Source organism: Stegodyphus dumicola, chromosome 3, assembly GCF_044657685.1.
Source record: "Stegodyphus dumicola isolate Sdum_Otavi_A_Nest chromosome 3, ASM4465768v1".
NCBI lineage: Eukaryota > Metazoa > Arthropoda > Arachnida > Araneae > Eresidae > Stegodyphus > Stegodyphus dumicola.
In genome coordinates this window covers 116,674,393-116,694,161 of record NC_140770.1, presented here as the reverse complement: position 1 = coordinate 116,694,161, position 19,769 = coordinate 116,674,393, and the positions used below count along the sequence as shown (strand labels likewise).

Sequence of the window (19,769 nt, the reverse complement as noted above, 5' to 3'; positions counted from 1 at the left end):
CAGTTTGGAACACTCTTACCTGAATTCTCAAGACTTACTAGAGCTGATGCTGTTACGGGATCATTTTGCTTTACCTGTTCGTGGTTAAAATCTTTCCTCCGATGGTTCTGTTGGGAAGCGAAACCAGTTCTTGCGAGGAGAACCATTTCTTCCCCCTTAACTTCCTGTTTTAAGAAATTCATTAAATATTTCAAAGATCGATTCCCTTTAGTTTCAATGGAGTCGTGATTTCTGCTTCTTTCCCATGCCATCAATACTTCTTCTGGTAAGCAACTTTCCACTAAGGGAGTCAAAAAATCCCCATATTTTTCTTGGGTTCTCCCCAAACTTTCCAACGCTCGCAATTTTCCTTCTAGTTCATCATACAGGGAGGGTAGATCCGTTTTTGCTCTTCCGGTTACAGCGTTCTTCATCACTAGGCTTAACAAGTCTCTCACATAGATTTGCACAAGTAAATCTTCGCATCCAAAGCGCTCTCTTAGTTGTTCGATGGCTTTAGGATAATTAGCTGCCGTTGCCGGGAAGCTAAGGACTAGGCGTTCTGCTTTCGATTTGGGTTCCATGGCCTGCAATAGATACTGCATTTTATCTTCATCGGCGATACTTTAGTCATCGTGGATTTTCTGGAACTGACTCCAAAAAGTCAGGTAATCTTTAGCTTCACCACTGAATTTTTTAAGCTCAATTTTAGGCAATTTAAATTTCCTAGATTCGGAATTATTTGAAGGAGAGGAGGCTTGTATTTCCGCATCTATTTGAGCACACTGTTCTAGAAACTTATCTCGATAATTCTCCGCTTCTTGAAAATCATCACTAAATAATTTTTCTCCATCTTCAGTCTGCAGAATTTGCTGCGATATAGCACTCTGGCATACGTCAAGTCTCTGGAATTTATCACAAAGTTGACACTTCAAAATCGAAAGTATTTTCAAATCTCTTACTTCTTTAGTTAATTCACTTTCGGTTTTCCTTGAGGTTTGCGAAAACGCAATTCTAAGTCCTTTTCTTTGAGCCTTTAAAGCGATCAAATCCATCTTCAAAGTATATTCAAAATCGAAATTCAATATCAAAAGTTCAATCGGAAAATTCTAATTTAAAGCACCCGATCCCGCCGAGGGTACCACTATGTTACGAAGAACACAGAAAATATATAAATCAAATACATTTAAAACAGTTCGTTCAGTTGCGGGCCTGCCTCTACCCGAGGTTGGGTGCATTATGAATAAAGACAAAAAAATTCTTAATAAATCATTCTTTATTTCCATCAAAACAGTATCACTCTTCCGAGATCAGCTTTCGTTCGTCCACACGCAAAACATTCGAAAACACTCAGCACTCAGGCTGACGTCACAAACAGCAGCGCCTTGTGCCGGTTATTACTTCAGTTCATTTTACAACACTAAGCTTTCAGCGTTCATGTCGAGTGCCTTTGTTTCACTTATAACAGAAAAATTTATTTTCAAGCGTTTTAAAAATGCATCTGGCCAGTAGCTGGGAAGTCCCTTTTAATCATGGGTCATTAAAGTTTCAAGTATCCTTTTTTGAATATCTGAGTACTCATGGACTGGAGTAAACGGTGTTCACGAAAATCCTCATCTCCTTCTTCTTGATTAAAAGCAAGATTGCTAAAGTATCCTTTTTGAACGTTGGCAACGACATGAATGAAAATATGGCGTGTTGTAGGTGTGAGAGAAAAGTATGCGCTAATTTTAAGGTAATAATTTATTAGGTGAGATTAGAATAATGTGGAATCCTACCAAAAATAAAAAATTGGGAGTATGTAAGTATTCATCAACCTTTTAAAATATTTAAAATTTATTAATTTTAGTAGTTATCTGTGAACACTTTATTTTTGTGGGGTATTTAATTATTTTGACAGCTCTTCGATGTTAGTTTTTTTTTTTTTTTAAATGCCGTTTACACGATTTTTTTATTGTTAAAAGATCTGAGTTATAATTATTATTGTTTGTCACATTATTGCCGTCGATTAGTTTTTCACTTTGTCATATTTAAACTATAATTTTTGCATATTTTGTTCATTAAATATATTAAACTGGAAATTTATTAATGATGTAAAGTTTTTGTAAACAAACTTCTTGAATATAGAAGCTTCATTTATATTTATTTTTTAACAATTTCATAGCATTCCGTATTATGTGCTTTATTGTGCTCATGTATTAACTACTTGATTTTTGAAATTTCTCAAATATTATAATATTTGCCGTAAACATGGTAACTTCTAAGAGGTCTATTGTGAGTATTACTTCGAAGTAGTGTAATTTAAGTTTTTTAAACTCAGCATTTAATTTTAATACTTGAGGAATTTGCTATTTGTTTTCAGTTTTAGACTTATTTTTCTATATGAATTTTTCGGTCTTTTCTCTAAACTTGTTGTTCTGTGTTTTATTTGAGAATGGAATTTTTAAGCGATTTAAATATGGTCGTCACACAATAATTTATATTACTTCCTTGTTTTTAAAGTATTTATAATTATTATGTTCTAAGGAATGTGCAGAATGTGCAGTTAAATCATTTTTCCTGACTTCCAATATTCTAAATTTTCCAATTTTTTAAACTTATCTTAATTAGTAAACTTTTTCAGTATTATTTAAGTGTACATCTAAGAAATCTTTCTGCAATTCTATGCAGTATTGAATTTTTAAATGATTAAAAAATCATGTTTTTAATGTAATAATTTTTGGTTGCTTCCTTGTTTCTAAGGCATTTATAATTATGATGGAAACACAAAATATGGACTTCCACTTGAAATTGGTGAGACTGTGCAAATCTTAGAAGAATGTAGTGGTATGTAATATTTTTTTGAATGTATGTTAATATAAAATTATGCTACATTGTAACATTTTAGTTCACCTCTAAATCAAGAGGACAACTGTCTTCTAAATAGTGTTTTTCAACCGCTGGTCCGTGGACTGACACTGGTCCATGGACACTGGTCCGCAAGAAAAATTTGCTGGTCTGCGAAATATCCAGCTATCTGTCCAAAATCCAAAGTGCCATCGGCCAACAACCGATATTACAACAGCACCTACATTACAGTAACAATAGTTTACTAGTTTAGAAAATAATAGATGATGATTTATTTATGTGAAAAAATTGTGCGAATGGGTTCAATTATTAAACTTACCAGTCCGTGAGAATCTTTCGAAATATTTTTACCGGTCCTTAGAGTAAATCCAGTTGAGAAACACTGTTCTAAATCACACAATAAATTCTCATTAATACTGTACTGTTAATCAGGTTTTTGTTTCAGATATTAAGAGAATGGGATATTCTTTTGAACGTGCAGTTATTTAAGAAATTCTTTTTATATGAATTCTTGTTTTACTATATTAAGATTTAGGATTGCCATATAGGCTTACAGCTATTTACAGATTTAAACCAATAGTGTTACTAGAAGAATAGGTACAATTTTTGTAAAGTTAAAATGTAATAAAATAATTTTTCCTCAAATTCTTTTTGTCTGACTTGGAAAATTCAGCTGTAAGAAATATGTGAATGAATGTATGAATAATTTAGCCATGATTTTTAGTATTTTTAAAAGTATATGAACTGTTTGTGTGTTGGATCCATTATATATTTAATTAACGATATGTTTACTACTAAGTATTTTAAAAGTATTCCATGTATTGATCTCATTTAATTTGTGAGATATTTGAATGAAAGTTGTGAAATTTCTATTGTGTTTGCATGCATAAATTTACATTTTCTGTGTGTATTTATAATGTTTTTGACTAGATTATTTTATAGATGTCTGATTTATATTAGATTTTTGAAATTCTGAATATGTAATTAGTTAATCATTTGTATTAAATTCTAAAACAGAGCATGGTGATGAGATGATATTGTTTGGAAATAGTGATTCAGTATTTTTTTAAAAGTAGGCACTAAATATTCATGTTTGACACATTTTATTATGTTATTATTAAATATGATACTCAGATTTCATCTCTCCAAATGATTTATCTAATTTTTTTTGGCCCCCTAAAATATAATTTTTAGTTCTTGTCTGGCACTTATGTTTGCACCATTTTTACATGAATCATTTTTGCTGTAGTTCATTTTTGGCGGAGGGTTGTTTGCGTATCAACCTTGGATCGGTGGCCAAAAAGCAGAATTTAGCGTATATTAAGGATAAGCATGATGTTGCAACATGATAACACATTCTACATAAGTCACCTTTTGTTTTTATAAACAAGGTTATAAATTAACTGTTGTTGCTCTTTTTTTCATACATTTTGAAAAACATGAATTCAGGACTGTAGAATGACATTTCTGACTGCACTCTGATTGAGCAAATTAACATCTGTTAAACCACATCTGAAAGGAGACCTGGATATTGCTGACAGAACAGTAACATATAGGAGCAATCATCTGTGGGAAGTATGTACTCATAGTGTTCCAAATAAAACTTCTGCTAAATTGGAAAGCTTAATTAAACAGTAGAAATTGACGAAAACCTTTTTATAAAATGCAAAAATGAAGCAGGTTGAATACTTTTGCTGCAATGGCTATTTGGTGGTTTGTACAGAGAAACCAGTAAATGTTTTATTGTAAGGGTTCCAGATAGAAGCTCAGAGTTTCACAGAAAATATTGGCACAACTTTCGTACTTTGATGGGAGTCAACTTCCATGGTTGACAGGATAATATAGACTTTTCTTTTTGTTGTCACTGCAGTATAGTTGTATGGTTCTTCTCTCATAACATGCTATTATGGACCATTTCCTACTTTTAGTAGTTTGAGTTTCAATCAGCTAAATCTGCTGATACATATTTCACAGTTTAAAAATTCGGAACTACTCTGATATGCGCCCTCAAGTCGCCAAATTTCTTGCCAAATATTTTTGGTGAGAAACTTCTCGCTGCCATATTACTATCTAAATTTTTTGTCTACATTTTGAACTTTTAGCCTAAAATATCTCCAAAAACGCGGTTTTCGCACATGCAAAAACTACGTTTTGAACACACAATTTAGCTAAAAATCCGAAACAAAAACAAAAAATTTAGATAGCAAAAACGTAAAGTTTGTAACCAAAAATATTTGACAAGAATCTCTGTATACAGCGACATGTTTTAACTTAAAAAAGCATCTACGAATTGCACAATGTAGGCAACGAACAAATCTAAAAATTATGCAGACCTTGCTTTAATAAATTAACATAACAACAATAAATTTCAAAGAATACCATGTACACAGCATCCTGTTTAAACTTTAAAAAAAATCTATTTATTGCACAATTTAGGCAAGGAAGGAATCTACGATAACATAACAACAATAAATTTCAAATAATACCATGTACACGGCGTTCTGTTTCAACTTTAAAAAACATCTACGAATTGTGCAGTCTAGACACTAAACAACAAAATAAACTAAAATAAATTTCAAACAATTTAAAAAAACAACAATAACGACAGAAATTCATACTAAAGAACCAATGAACATAACATTCTACAAAATAAGAACAAGGATAAAATAAAATGCACTTACCATGAATTAATGCGTTTTTGAATAGTAGAAATATAAATTTCATACCGCCTTTAACATGCCGCCATGTAATCACTATCGCATTTACATGACAGCCAGACACACTATCCAGAAAATTTATACTATGGTTCACAAATAAATAAAATTACAAATCCTTACTTCTAGCATGCACTGCCATTAAAATCCTTACTTCTGTCATGCACTGCCATTAAAATAATCTCCCAGACCCTCTTTCCACAGTTCCAAATACCCAATACCCCTCAACAGGATAGCCACAATCATATTTCCTTTTGCCGAACTTCAATTCAACAACTATCATTTTATCTTTCCCTCCCATCTTCTCAGACACAGAGGTAAACCAACAAGCTCCAGCGAAAGATTTTTCAACGTCAACAGGGTTGCCATAGAACACGCAATCGTGCCAAAAACCAGCGCAGAACACGTATCGCCACATTTGGTGAAATTAGGGCTTATATTAGAGTTGTACCAAAAATTCTTTCTGTGTTACGTTTTCACCTTTTTTTAATAGTGCTATAAATGTTAAATTTTTCACTTAAAAAAATTCTCTACGTGCGTTTCTTGGTGATGAGTGAACTACTTTTTTTTTTTTTTTTGATTGCTTGTCATCCTAAGCAAATTTCACAGCTTACATGCAGAAATTACCCTAAAAAACACACATGCACAAAGAAAAATTAACTGGTAGTGAAGCAATTAAACATATTTTATCCTGAATTCTGGTTGCAAATGATGTTATGCTAAACCTTCTTGGATTTGTTTTGCTGCATCATAACTCATGGTTTTTTCTCACTTTGAAGATTAAGTAATTTCCTTTCTTTATAGGAGATAGTTTTTCTTTTTTCTTGCCTTTATAACTATTATAATATTTTACATAATAAAGATAATTTGCTACATTAAACTGCATTATATTTCGTATAAAATAATTTTCAATGATATATAATTATTTCCACGATATTAATAATTTCCAATGACATACAGTCAAAAGTCGTTAATTCGGACACCCATAATCCAGAATGATCTGTAATCCAGACCTCAAAGCTACAAACTTTCTGCGCATGCGCGTAAGACTTTTACGGTTGCGAATACGCATGTGTGCATGCGCAACATACGTTTACAAATGCGAGTTTAATGTATAACGGATGGTATAAGCTAAGCTAAAATTATCTAATTCAGTTAATGTTGCAGATTGCGTTGTTCCTTAATCATCGAAATGGATTCGGCTTATTATTTTTTGCAGACTGTTAGAGCAGTTTTATAAAAGTAAGTTAGTTTACTTTAACTTACTTTACTAATTTAATATTATAATAGTTATACAAATGCAAGCATGTGCCTCTTTACACAGGGGGAAAAAAAAATACTGATGATATTGACACACAAAATAGTAAATATAGCATGTATTTTCTCCATAAAAACTTAGTTTGGATTAATGAGATATTTTTAACATTAATTCCAATTCAAGTTTTTGGGGGCTTTTGGATTACTAGTTTTAATTAACTGAAGTTTTGAATTAACCAGATTTTAACTAATAAGAGTGTAATGATTATATGTATGAACTTTGTTTTTAAATTGACTTTTTTTGCATTTTTGTGTTATTTAATGCTCAGCTTAATATTACTTTTTTTGTGATAAATTTCTGCTTCAGTTTTTAAAAAATAATATGTATATGAATTATTTTCAGGATGGTTTCGTGGTTTTTCTATAAGAAATAAAAGTTTAAAAGTAAGTTTAATATTTTAGTACTCTCGTGGTTAATATAATATGCTAGACAATTTTTTGAAAAATTCTATGGCAATATTTATTAATGGATGTGAAACAAAATTTTATTAATTTATGCATTTTCAATATTAAAGTTTTGTTAGATTCTTGGACAATATAAACATACATTAGTTTCAATTATTTGATTTAACTTGATTCATGCATTAAAATCATATTGTAATTATTTGCATTCCCGCAAAAAGTTACCAAGTCATTGGTTATTTTGCAAATGATTTTAAATATTCAGCTGCTTTTAAAGCTTATAGGTACTACTATTTATTTCATGAATAATATTAAAAAGAAGCATTTTATCAGAAACAAATTTTATAAGGATAACTAAAATGTATTTGGCTGAAGGGAAAGAAGATAAAAAATGACAGTTAAATACAAAATGTTTAAATCCATACATATACAAATACGTGTATGATAATTGTTTTATCTAAAGTTGAAACTGGGGCCATGGATAATCAAAAGACACTCTAGAATAGCTTGTTGTTATTATTGTGATTTTTTAGTAATATTGAATTAACTTCAGGATTCCTAAATATTGTTTCAAAGTCTTTGTAATCTAAAGCTGTAGATCTATTATCAGTATATCGGTTACTGGAGACTGCTTTCTTTAACAATGTTGAAATGTCAAGAAAATTCGAAGATCTTGGAAAATAGTTAAACTGTTTTGTCTTAGTAGGGTTAGAAAACTGCAAGAACATTATGGTGAATTGGGTAAAGATGAATGGTTAAAAAATCCAGAATCATATTTTAAAGTAATTGTGTTTTATCTAATGATAAGTACTTTATACACTCAGCTTCATCTTTGTTTCCTTGAAGATTCTTAACCCTTTCAGGACGGGCATCCCATATATGCACTTCCTAAGAATATCTCTTACAGCCGGGGATCCCATCCACGCATCGCTAGAGATTGCATTCAGAGGATGGGTGATTCATATACAAATTTTAATCTGGAACTTTTTCTGAAGACCACGAGATGGCATCCTATGCTTATTACTTTTGAAATGAACACAGTTTTAGTGAACATAGTTTGAGTTTGATATATTCTGCCTGACTTTGGTATTTTACTTATCAACTGTTGTGAAGGTGGGGGAGGGAAAGTGTAAATAGAGGTGGGCTAATCCCCGCATGCTAATATAAACATTGGCGTGTCTGATTTATATCCAATTTCTTTTTTTATTCTATTTTTTCCTCTACCATGTACTGTCTTTTAGGATTACTATGTGGAGCTCTATTACGTTTTGCATTGCCACAGACATATTTCGGGTTCTTCTCTTTTATTTCAGAAAGCCTCACCTCCAGTCTATTATGGCAGTATTTTTATTCAGGCGCTGTTTTTCAGAGGAAGAATACACTTGTATGGTCAATGAACCATTTACTAACACAGATGAGAATGATGATTCATTTTCTAAAGAGTTAGAAAGTGATAATTTTTCTAAGAGTTAGAAAGTGATACTTCTCTGTCTTCGAGATTTACTACACTCAGTCTTCATTTTAAATTCTGTTACTTCTTACTGTAAATATTCTTTATTGTATTGTTTTATTAATTTTAAACTTTATTGATGGATTTTATCAATTAAAACTTTGGAATAATTTGAATAGAACTTCCAAAAATTATTTTACAAGGTAAGCAATTTTTTAAATAAATTTTCATGTAAAATAAATAAAGAAAAAAAAAAAAAAAAAAAAAAAGGCTATAAATGCTAATTTTAACATATATAAGAGCTCAAGCAATAATCTAAAATACCAAAAATTACGATGCTAGAAGTGAAACTTGTTTTTCTGATTTTTTTTAATAAAATTAGGCTTAGCGATGCGACTGCCTTCGATTCCTTTCTGTCCCACACGAGCGTCTTCAACAAAGGTGTGCCATCACAAAAGGGTTAATACTTACCAAGTAATTCAACTGGAATATATTATGAAAATAAATGAAAAAAGGAGATCCATGACAAAGGAATTGATTTTGTGCAAATGTATTTGGATAATGTGTCATCAACATTTCCATTCCAATTATGTGTAGTGAAGGCATCATTTAAAGAGGTACTTGAAAAAATTAATAGTGTCAAAGGATTAGCAGAATTGTTGACAATAAATCAGAGTTTGCTTCTTTGAGTTTTTCTCGTGTATGCACTGTATACATCATGTACTTAAAGATTCATGTGATTGTGGCTATGGCTGAACAATCATTTTCAAAACTGAAATTAATTGAAAACTATTTGTGAAGCAGTTAGAATAGGAAAGACTTGTCAGTTTTGCTCTTAATTAAGAATAATCGAGCATAAAAAATGAAGGAACTACTCTGATATGCACCCTCAAGTCACCAAATATTTTTGGCAAGACACTCCATGCTGCCATATTACTATCTAAATTTTTTGTCTACATTTCGAACTTTAAGCCTAAAATATCTCCAAAAATGCGGTTTTCGCACATGCAAAACCACGTTTTGAACACACAATTTAAGCTAAAAATCCGAAACAAAAACAAAAAATTTAGATAGCAAAAAGTAAAGTTTCTAACCAAAAATATTTGACAAGAATCCATGTACACAGCGATATGTTTTAACTTAAAAAAACATCTAAGAATGGCACAGTCTAGGCAACGAACGAATCTACGAACTATGCACACCTCGCTTTAATAAATTAACATAACAACAATAAATTTCAAAGAATATCATGTATACAGCATCCTGTTTAAACTTTAAAAAAATCTATGAATTGCACAATCTAGACAACAAACGAATCTACGAACTACGCACACCTCGCTTTAATAAATTAACATAACAAATAAATAAATTAATATAACAACAATAAATTTCAAAGAATACCATGGATGCAGTGTTCTGTTTCAACTTTACAAAACATCTACGAATTGCACAATCTAGACGCTACGCACTAATCAACAAAATAAACTAAAATAACTAAAATAAATTTCAAACAATTAAAAAAAAACTACAATAATGACAGAAATTCATACTAAAAAAACAATGAACATAACATTCTACAAAATAAGAACAATAATAAAATAAAATGCGGTTACCATGAATTAATGCTTTTTCGAACAGAAGAAATACCAATTTCATACCGCCTTTAAAATGCCGCCACGTAATCACTACTGTATTTATATGACAGCCAGACACACTATCCAGAAAATTCATACTATGGTTCACAAATAAGTAAAATCACAAATAATCACAAATCCCCACTTCTATCATGCACAGCCACTAAAAATAATCTCCCAGACCCTCTTTCCACATCTCCAAATACCCACTGCCCCTCAACAGGATGGCCATGATGCTATTTCCTTTTGCCGAACTTTAATTCAACAACTTCCACCATTTTATCTTTTCCCCCTATCTTCTCAGACACAGAGCATGGCGCAAACCAACGAGCTCCAGCAAAAGATTTTTCAATGTCAACAGGGTTGCCTTATAACATGCAAACACACCAAAAACCAGCTCAGAGCACATATCGCCACATTTGGTGAAATTAGGGCGTATATCAGAGTTGTACCAAAATTAATATTGATAAAATAATTTATGAATTTGCTTCCTTAACAGTTAGAAAACATAGATTTTTGTAGTCCAGGTATAAAAGTAAAGTGTTTTGAACAAGGATTAAACCAGAATCAAGAATAGCATATAATATTAGGTTAAAATTCCATAATCGGAGTGAGTGCCAAGCATGGCAAGAGTTTTTTTTATTTGGCGCGATTTTGATTTGGTTATGGTTTCCGGATGTATTGTTTTCTTGTGACAAACCTAGAGCTTTATTTCGGTAACTGTAAGAGCACGAATTTAGTGTAGCCAGAAGATTTTTTAAAAATTTAATTTTGAAATACTGTGTTTGTTTTTAAAAGTTTTACTGTTTAATATTATTGTTATATATATATTTATATAAATATTTGCAGAAGGTTAAGCTGTTGTTGGTGGGAGAATGTTGGATTTTAGATGATGTGAAGTTTATAATTTATGAATGTTTTCATTTAATTTTATTTAGTTAATTATTTTTTTTAGTTTTGGTTCTTGCATGTGGCAATCAAAAGGTAGGAATATTTAAAGCTTTGAAGTTTTGAACGGAAGTTGTTTAACCCTCTAAGCAACAAGGCTGTATATATACGGCCTAGAATATTTTTTATGATATCTGTAAGAACATATATATATGTGCATATTAAAATATGTCAAAGAAATTAAGGCATTATATCAAAAGAAAACAAATCCAGGAATGAAATACCAGGAGAGTTTTTACATTAAAATCAAAAAAATAATTTGTTCTTGAAGAATAAAATGACATCTTCCACACACATGACAAACATTTATTTAAACTACGAAGACGTTGAACAGCAGAGTAGAAACAAGATATTACACAGCGCTTAGCCCTTCTCGCTTACATGCAATACTCACCATTGACTTTTGGCTAACTACCTATTAACTAAGTATAAGTGTTACGCAGCAGAGAACTCGCTTATCATGCGCATGCGCTAGGGAAATCAACGGCGGTTGCCAACATATCCCCTTTCGACGTTGATTCTCCTATTCCTGAAAAGTAAAACAAAATACATATTAAACAATATTCAATCCTATAATTGTACAACAGTTTTGATGTTTAACGGGAGTCAGGGGTTTGGTTAACACATCAGCTCCCATTTCACTGGTAGGTATGTACTTCACATTTAATTCACCGCGTTCATATACTTCATGTACAAAATGATGGCGAATGTCTATGTGCTTTGTACAGGAGTGAAACACAGAGTTCTTCGTAATTTTCTGAGCTCCTTGATTGTCGCAGTATATTGTTGTTGGGTGTTCTATGTTGTAGCCCAGCTCCTTCAGGAAACGACGTAGGTAGACGGTTTCTTTGGCGGCCTCAGACAAAGCCATATATTCCGCCTCCATTGAAGATAGAGCTACACTGCATTGTTTTCGTGATTCCCAGGTTATGGCTGAACCACTTAATATATATACAAAACCGGTGTAGGATTTTCTATCATCGACATTTGATGCCCAATCTGCATCCACAAAGGCGATGAGTGGTTTTCCTGTTTTCGTATAAATTAGTCCTTGATCTTGTGTTCCCTTTAGATATCGAAGTATTCTTTTCGCAGCATGCCAATGTTCTTTTCCCGGATTGTTGTTAAATTGACTTAAGAAATTCATGGCGTATGTGATATCTGGCCTAGTAGCTACTGAAAGGTACATTAGTGATCCGATCAGATTTCTAAATGGAACATTTTTCATGTCAGCGATTTCGTTTTCGTTTTTAGGACTCATCTCTTTTGATAATTTTTTGCTGTTATCTATAGGTGAAGACACGGATTTAGCATTTTGCATATTATACCGATTTAAAATATCATCAACGTATTTCTTTTGAGAAATTTTAATTGAATTCTCATTTTGGTGAAATTCTATGCCTAAGCAATAATGTAACTTCCTCAAGTCTTTCATTTTGAAAGCAGAAGCTAAACTATTGCGAATTGTTTCATACGCTTGCTTAGAATCGGTAAAAACGATAAGATCGTCTACATAAACGATTATAATAGTTTCACTGTTAGGCGTCTTTTTAATATAAACACAATTATCTGAATTAAGAGATTTAAATTTCATAGATTTCAATTTTTCATCCAATTTTTTGTACCACTGACGTCCTGACTGTTTAAGACCGTATAATGATCTCTTTAAAAGACACACCTTATCTGAATTAGTTTCATCGCGAAAACCTTCGGGAATGTCCATGTAGATTTCTTCATCTAAATTTCCATTTACATAGGCTATTACAAAATGTAATTGGTAACATTTGAGATTGTGTTCTACTGCGTAGGCTAAAACTGTTCTTATGGGACTTAATCTAGCAACAGGGGAAAAGTTTTCACTGAAATCGAGACCAGGGATTTGAGCGCACCCTTTAGCAACTAGCCTAGCTTTGTATTTTTCGATAGTGCCGTCGTGATTATATTTCTGATCTTTCGAATAAAACGCATGTTGTGGTTCAGAAAACGATGAATCTGTATTTTTGCGAGCGTTAGCTTCTTCCAACAGTTTAATTTTCAGCATTTCTGGAGAAGGCAGTTCATCACAAGATTCGATTGCTATTCGAAAGCTTTCATAAGAGTCCGGTATGCTATATAAAAGCAATATTGTAAGCAAATCATCCGGAATGTTTATTTCCATTTCTTTAAGTTTGTCCACAAGAATGAAAAAATCATTTAGATGAACAGTCATTTGTTTAGAATCACTCATTTTTGTAAAAAGCAATTTTTTTAGAATTGTGGCCTTTCTAGCTGGTCCCTTCGATTCGTAAATAGAATGCAATTTACGCCACAGTTCGTGAGATGTTACACAATTCTTTACTTGTGGAAGTTCACTGGGTAAGATGGATAGGATTATATCCGCTCGTGCTTTTTGGTCAGTAGTTTTCCATTTAGCAAATTCTTCATCACCAGGTTCTGGTTTTGGAATTTTCCCAGTTACATAGTCCCAATGATCATTTTTAATCAGTATTGCTTCCATTTGCAACTTCCACGTATCAAAGTTGTCCTTGTTTAGCTTTTCAATTGACACTGTATTAGTCGTCGCCATTTTCATTTCAGTCGACGCAGCTTGGCTTGCCGAAATTTAACAATGGTAGTTGCACTGCACAGTTAAGCGCTATCTGGGCCCATAACCTATGAAGAATAAAATGACGTCTTCCACACACATGACAAACATTTATTTAAACTACGAAGACGTTGAACAGCAGAGTAGAAACATGATATTACACAGCGCTTAGCCCTTCTCGCTTACATGCAGTACTCACCATTGACTTTTGGCTAACTACCTATTAACTAAGTATAAGTGTTACGCAGCAGAGAACTCGCTTATCATGCGCATGCGCTAGGGAAATCAACGGCGCTTGCCAACAGTTCTCATAGTAGTTTTGGGAAATTTGTGCTTTCTCAGCGAAAACCCTGGCCGCTCAGAGGGTTAATGTGTTGAATTTTATGATGATAGTAACTTGAATATTTTAATGAGTTTATGGTGCATCTGTTATTAGTGAATTTCAATATATTTATTTGGTTGACAATTTTAGAGTCTGAGGAAAGTGTTATTATTTTTGGTTTCGTTATGAAATTGCCTGTACTTTTCCTTTTGAATGATGTTAATGCATGGAGGAAACAGAGGAATAAAAGTAGTATATCATCAGAAGTTGTTTATCGACTACTTCAACTTTTGCAGAGAAATTTGCGTCTCACAATAGCTACAAACTGGGAGGTAAAGAAAAAAAAATTTTTTTGCATCAGACTTTTCTTAGCCGTAGGAATTATGAGCGTGGCTGAGTTAGAGGAGGAATGAAAATTATTGTGTTTGGTATCTATTGTAAGATAAGGAAGGCTTGCTTTTCGAAGTAGAAATAAAACAAATCTGTGGCTGTATGTGAATTATTGCCATGAGGAGACAAATGATGTGTGCGCAGATTCAGTGAAACGGTATGCTGGATTAGAGAATATTTTTTCTAATCTCTACATATAATAAAAGAAAGAGTCTGTCCCTGTGTGTGTGTGTGTGTCTGTCTTTCGTTCGCGCTGCGCGTAAAGCTAATAGACCCACGGCTACGAAATTTGGCACATAGGTGCATCTAGACAAGAGCCAGAGCATCTCGAAGCGATTTTTTCGAAATTCGAATTAGAATTTTTTAAATTTTATGTTTTGTAACGAAATCGCGTCATTTTGAGACATAATGTGCTATAGGAAAGCAAGATTTTACTCTAAACACTCCATTTTCACATCATCATGAAACGTAGGCACTTTAGCTATTTTATGAACTTAAAATAAATTTCGTGTTTCAATAAATCGATTAAATACGAATTTATTTAACAAAGGGAGCTTAACACCTTTTCAACGGGATTTTTTCTAAAAAAGTTTATTTTTAAAAATGTACACTTTATTTTTCTTTGATTTTTGGACACGTTAAACTTTCATCCTTGCGACTGCTTTTACAAAAAGAATTTTGGAAAAATGATAATATTTTGTATTTTTAAACAATTTTTTAAATTAAGCTTCCGAGTACACTTCTCACATCTCATATCTTTAAAAATGTGGTTTTGGCAACAATTTTCCTTTCTCATTGTTATTGATAGATTTTTGATGAAATCGCATCATTTTGAATAGTTTCATTCTTTTAGAAATATGGGTTTGGCAACAATTTTTCATCGTATTTCTTATGTCACTGTTTTTAATAGTATTTCTTATGTCACTGTTTTTAAGAGATTGGCATATTTCATTGTAATTTTTTTATATATATAATACATTTTTATTGATATTTTTTGATAAAGTTGCCCTGCAGAGTAAAATTCTGCGCGGAATTTTTTTTTTTTTTTTTTTTCTTTCATGTTAGTTTTTGCTTATTTCACTGTTTGTAAGATATTGAAAAGTTTTGCATGATTTTTTTTCTTCAACGGAAAGTTGGTTAATTTTTTTATTAGGATAATGAATATTTGTATTAAGGGATATAGCTTATTTCATTGTAATTTTTTTCTCTTGAAAATATAAGATAAAATATCATTAATTATACTTTGATTTTCAGAATTTTTTGATTTTTGTATTCTTTTATGCTATTTATATAATTATGTATATTTTTAAGATATTTATATATTTATATATATTTTTAAGATATTTATATATTTATATATTTTTTTAAGATATTGAAAAGTTTTGAGTGATTTTTTTAGGAAACAAAAGTTCTTAACCTCCTTTATACCATTTGAGTTCTTAAGATTTTGCAAAGGGAAGTTGGTTAATTTATTTGTTAGGATAATTAATATTTGTATTAAGGGATATTGCGTACTTCATTGTAATTTTGTTATACATAATAACTTTTTTTTTTATGAAGTTGTTCTGCTGAGTAAAATTCTACGCAGCTTTTAAATTTAACGTTTGGTTTTCCCTTCAGCCATTTTTCTGGTACATTTAAAAGCCAGATGAAGGCTGGCAGCGAAGCTGCTAGTACTATTCATAAAACTGCAAATCATAAAAAGGGGGGATTTGTTTCTGCTGATGATAAATTAAATACTATTAACGATTTAGAGAATGAAAATAGATTACTGAAAAAAATGTTTAAAAATCGAATTCCTCAGAATTCCTTGCATCGTTTCATGGCTGTATTCTTTTATTGATGGGTTCGGATGAGTAATTTAAATTTGGAAGGGGAAAAATATATAAATCTTTGGAGATTAAATTAGTTTATCCAGGATATGGAAAAATGCCAATGAAATTGAAAATGATTAGCTCTCCGACTGTGGAATCTGAAGGAATAGAACATCTTATGCTGAAGTTGTTTCGGATGATTGCAATACTTTTTAACCCCTTCGTGCTGACTGTCACGTATACGTGCCAGCAACGAACACACTTATCTACCGGCCGACACGCAGGCGTGCCAGAGCATTGTTGCATTCTCTACCGACTGTAACGTATTTGTGCCAGTACCTTGGAACGTTTTTCAAACTATAATTTCTGCCACAAGATGGCACTGTATGTCCATATGGTTTCAGATACATGTGCATTAGACCTTCTACTTGAAATGAGAGAAGCATGACTCACATACATGTGTTTTTGATTATATAAACAAACGGGGAACTAAATTTTTCCGAATGGCGTGATTTATGACGTCTCTTTAAATCGTGCTTGGTAGTTGTTTATTGTAAGTAGAAGTTTTATATGTGCTAAAGCGTTGAGTATTTCCGTTTACAGTTCAGTTTTTAGAAAATAATTAGATCTTGTTAGACGTGAATTCTTTCTGTTTTTACCGTTTCAATGTCGAAGCGTCGAAAATGTTTAACAGAGCATGAAATAGCAGAAATGATGCAAAATATTTCAGATATTGATTCTGAAAGATTAACTGAAAAACATTTTCCAAAACTTTGTTCAGAAGAGACTGATAAGAAAATGAGACGACGATGCTTCGTATGTTCACATTCCCGGAAAAATCCTCCAAAACGGCAAATGAGTTATTACGAGTTCAAGGAATGTAACGTAGGACTGTGTGTAGATCCCTGTTTCAAAATTTTTAATACGAAAAGAGAATTTTAAGTAATATATTTAGTTTTCAGATTATAATGTTAAAAGTCATAAAATGGTGAGTAATTAAAATAAAATGTGTAAAATATGCATTTAAACAAGAAATAAGGTAATTAAAGTATATATATAAAAATATCTATAAAGCATAAGCCGTTTAAATACTCTATAGAGCATTATTAAACAATGCGTTGATACTTCGGAAATTTCATGGATTTAGGCTTAGTAGCAAAAAAGCCCCCGGCCCTGGAGAGACGCTCGCGGAAGACACTGCCGGCCTCCGCAAAAAGCGCGCGTTTTCGCTACCCAGCTCGAAGGGGTTAAGAATGTTACTAACTTCTTCTACTACTAATTTTGATTCGGAATCTTTGTGTTAATTTGAAAGTAAAGATTTTTGTGAATGTATTAGTAAGTTTCAAGAGTTTTTTTAAAAGTATGGTGCATTTCTTTTTATTTTTAATTACGTAGCTACTGTATTTACCATTGTAATAATTGGTAGAATTCAGTTACTGTATCATGGCAATTTATTGTACTTATTATCAATATCTTATCATGATATTATTGATTATATATTATATAATCATTATCTTATCATGGCAATTATTGTACGTATAAACAATTTATTGTACTTATTTCTCTTTCTGGTAGAGAATGCATTGTGACGTCACAAGCTTAGTACTACCCATTTATAGATGTCACTTATTCAGATTTAGTAGTAAAGACAGGACTTTGTTTTTACTTAGAAAGCTGATGCACATTATTTTATCATTTAATCAATTGCATTTACTATTCTGTTTGCACATTATAATCACTGTTCACCACTATAAACAAACATTTGCTATTCTGCTTACGTTTAAAACTCTCTTCACAGTGCTCTGATCTGATAAGTGTATATATTTATTTACTCAATAATTATTTACAAGACTTATTCATTCTACTGTTTTATGATTACTTTATGATAGATAGGACTGTGTTTTTACTCGCAAAGCTGTTGGACTTTGTTTTACTCATCTAGTATTTTATCATATCATTTTACTATTCTGTTTACGTTTAAAAATCACATTCTAGTGCATTCATTGCCACAAAAAAAATTTGCCAAATTTTGAAGGCCAAAATAGTTTAGCAGCAACTTAGCCCGCTTACGGAATTTTAGTCATATTATACATTAGTGCAGCATTTATCGAAAAATTTTCATTCAGTTAAAATTCAGTAACATTACTACTTTAATTATTAAGGAAATAATCAACCATAACTAGGGGAAAAGTTGGTTTAGGTTGGGAAAAATGATAATGAAGGAGAGAGCATTATTATCTGCTATCTTGGGACCTCCAGATCCCTAGTTATGCTCTGATTTTTACCATATTAAATGCATGCGCTTGCTAAATGGTTGTGGTGGTATGTATCTCCATCTGGAAGTACATATGCATTTCCAGCAACTGCAGTAATGAAAGCTAATCTTGGTTTAGCTTTCGTTACTGCAGTTGCTGAAAATTCTTATTTAAAGGCCTTCCTTAATGGAACCAGTCTTGAAAATCAGAAATGCTGCATTGTGTTTGCTTAATGCTTCTGTGAATGCAGTTAGTGCTTTGATTAGTGTAGTGGTTAGCGATGCTGCCTGTCATACCGATAGGCTTGAATTCAAATCTTGAAGAGAGCATTGATGCTTGCAAGAGTGTAGTATCTTGGTGGACTAAAAATCTTCTAGAGTGGTTTGGTGACAGGGAAAGAGAAATGGGGGGCCCCTGGACCTCTCCAAGCATGTGTTCTAACAAAATTGGGGCAGAGCTATTGTGAGGGGACTACATCCATATGACCAGTGGTGAAATTCTGTGTCTCGCTCTGTTGTACCTGTGAAAGCAATGGACAAGATTTGAAGTTATTGAACATACAGCCATAAAGAAAGTCTTACTTGAAGATTTACAAAAATGTGTGCTTAAAAATATGCAGAATTTTGAATACATAATTTTGCCACTTCTTAATATTTTTTTTAAAATTTTAATTAATTCTTTTTTATACTCTTGCAGAAATAGTTTGAGAATGCAATGGATTAGATATTTTTTGCTTAGTTATGAAATAACTAGAATTGTTCTAGCAACCAAATATATGGCATTCATTATTAAAAATTAAATTATTACATTTATTTGAGATTTTGATACTGTCACCTTATTCACCTGGCACTCTTGCAAAGCTGCCAATAGTTGGCAACTAATATTTTGCCAATTTTGATTGGGAATCTTTGTGTTAATTTGAAAGTAAAGATTTTTGTGAATGTATTAGTAAGTTTCAAGAGTTTTTTTAAAAGTATGGTGCATTTCGTTTTTTTTTTAATTATATAGCTACTGTATTTACCATTATAATAATTGGTAGAATTCAGTTACTGTATCATGGCAATTTGAAATATAAACAATTTATTGTACTTATTTCTATTTCTGGTAGAGAAT

At 31.8% G+C, this 19,769-nt stretch overlaps 1 protein-coding gene across 1 annotated transcript in view; it reads left to right on the top strand.

Annotated features, from left to right (window-relative positions):
- The first annotated feature begins 1,644 nt into the window (after positions 1–1,644).
- The window catches only part of spg (dedicator of cytokinesis spg), a 267,982-nt gene continuing 249,857 nt past the window's right edge, over positions 1,645–19,769 (top strand). The window contains exons 1-3 of the mRNA XM_035372971.2: positions 1,645–1,780; positions 2,722–2,805; positions 7,201–7,241. Coding sequence (XP_035228862.2) covers positions 1,744–1,780; positions 2,722–2,805; positions 7,201–7,241 — 162 coding nt within the window. The 5' untranslated portion in view covers positions 1,645–1,743. The remainder of the gene's footprint in view (positions 1,781–2,721; positions 2,806–7,200; positions 7,242–19,769) is intronic.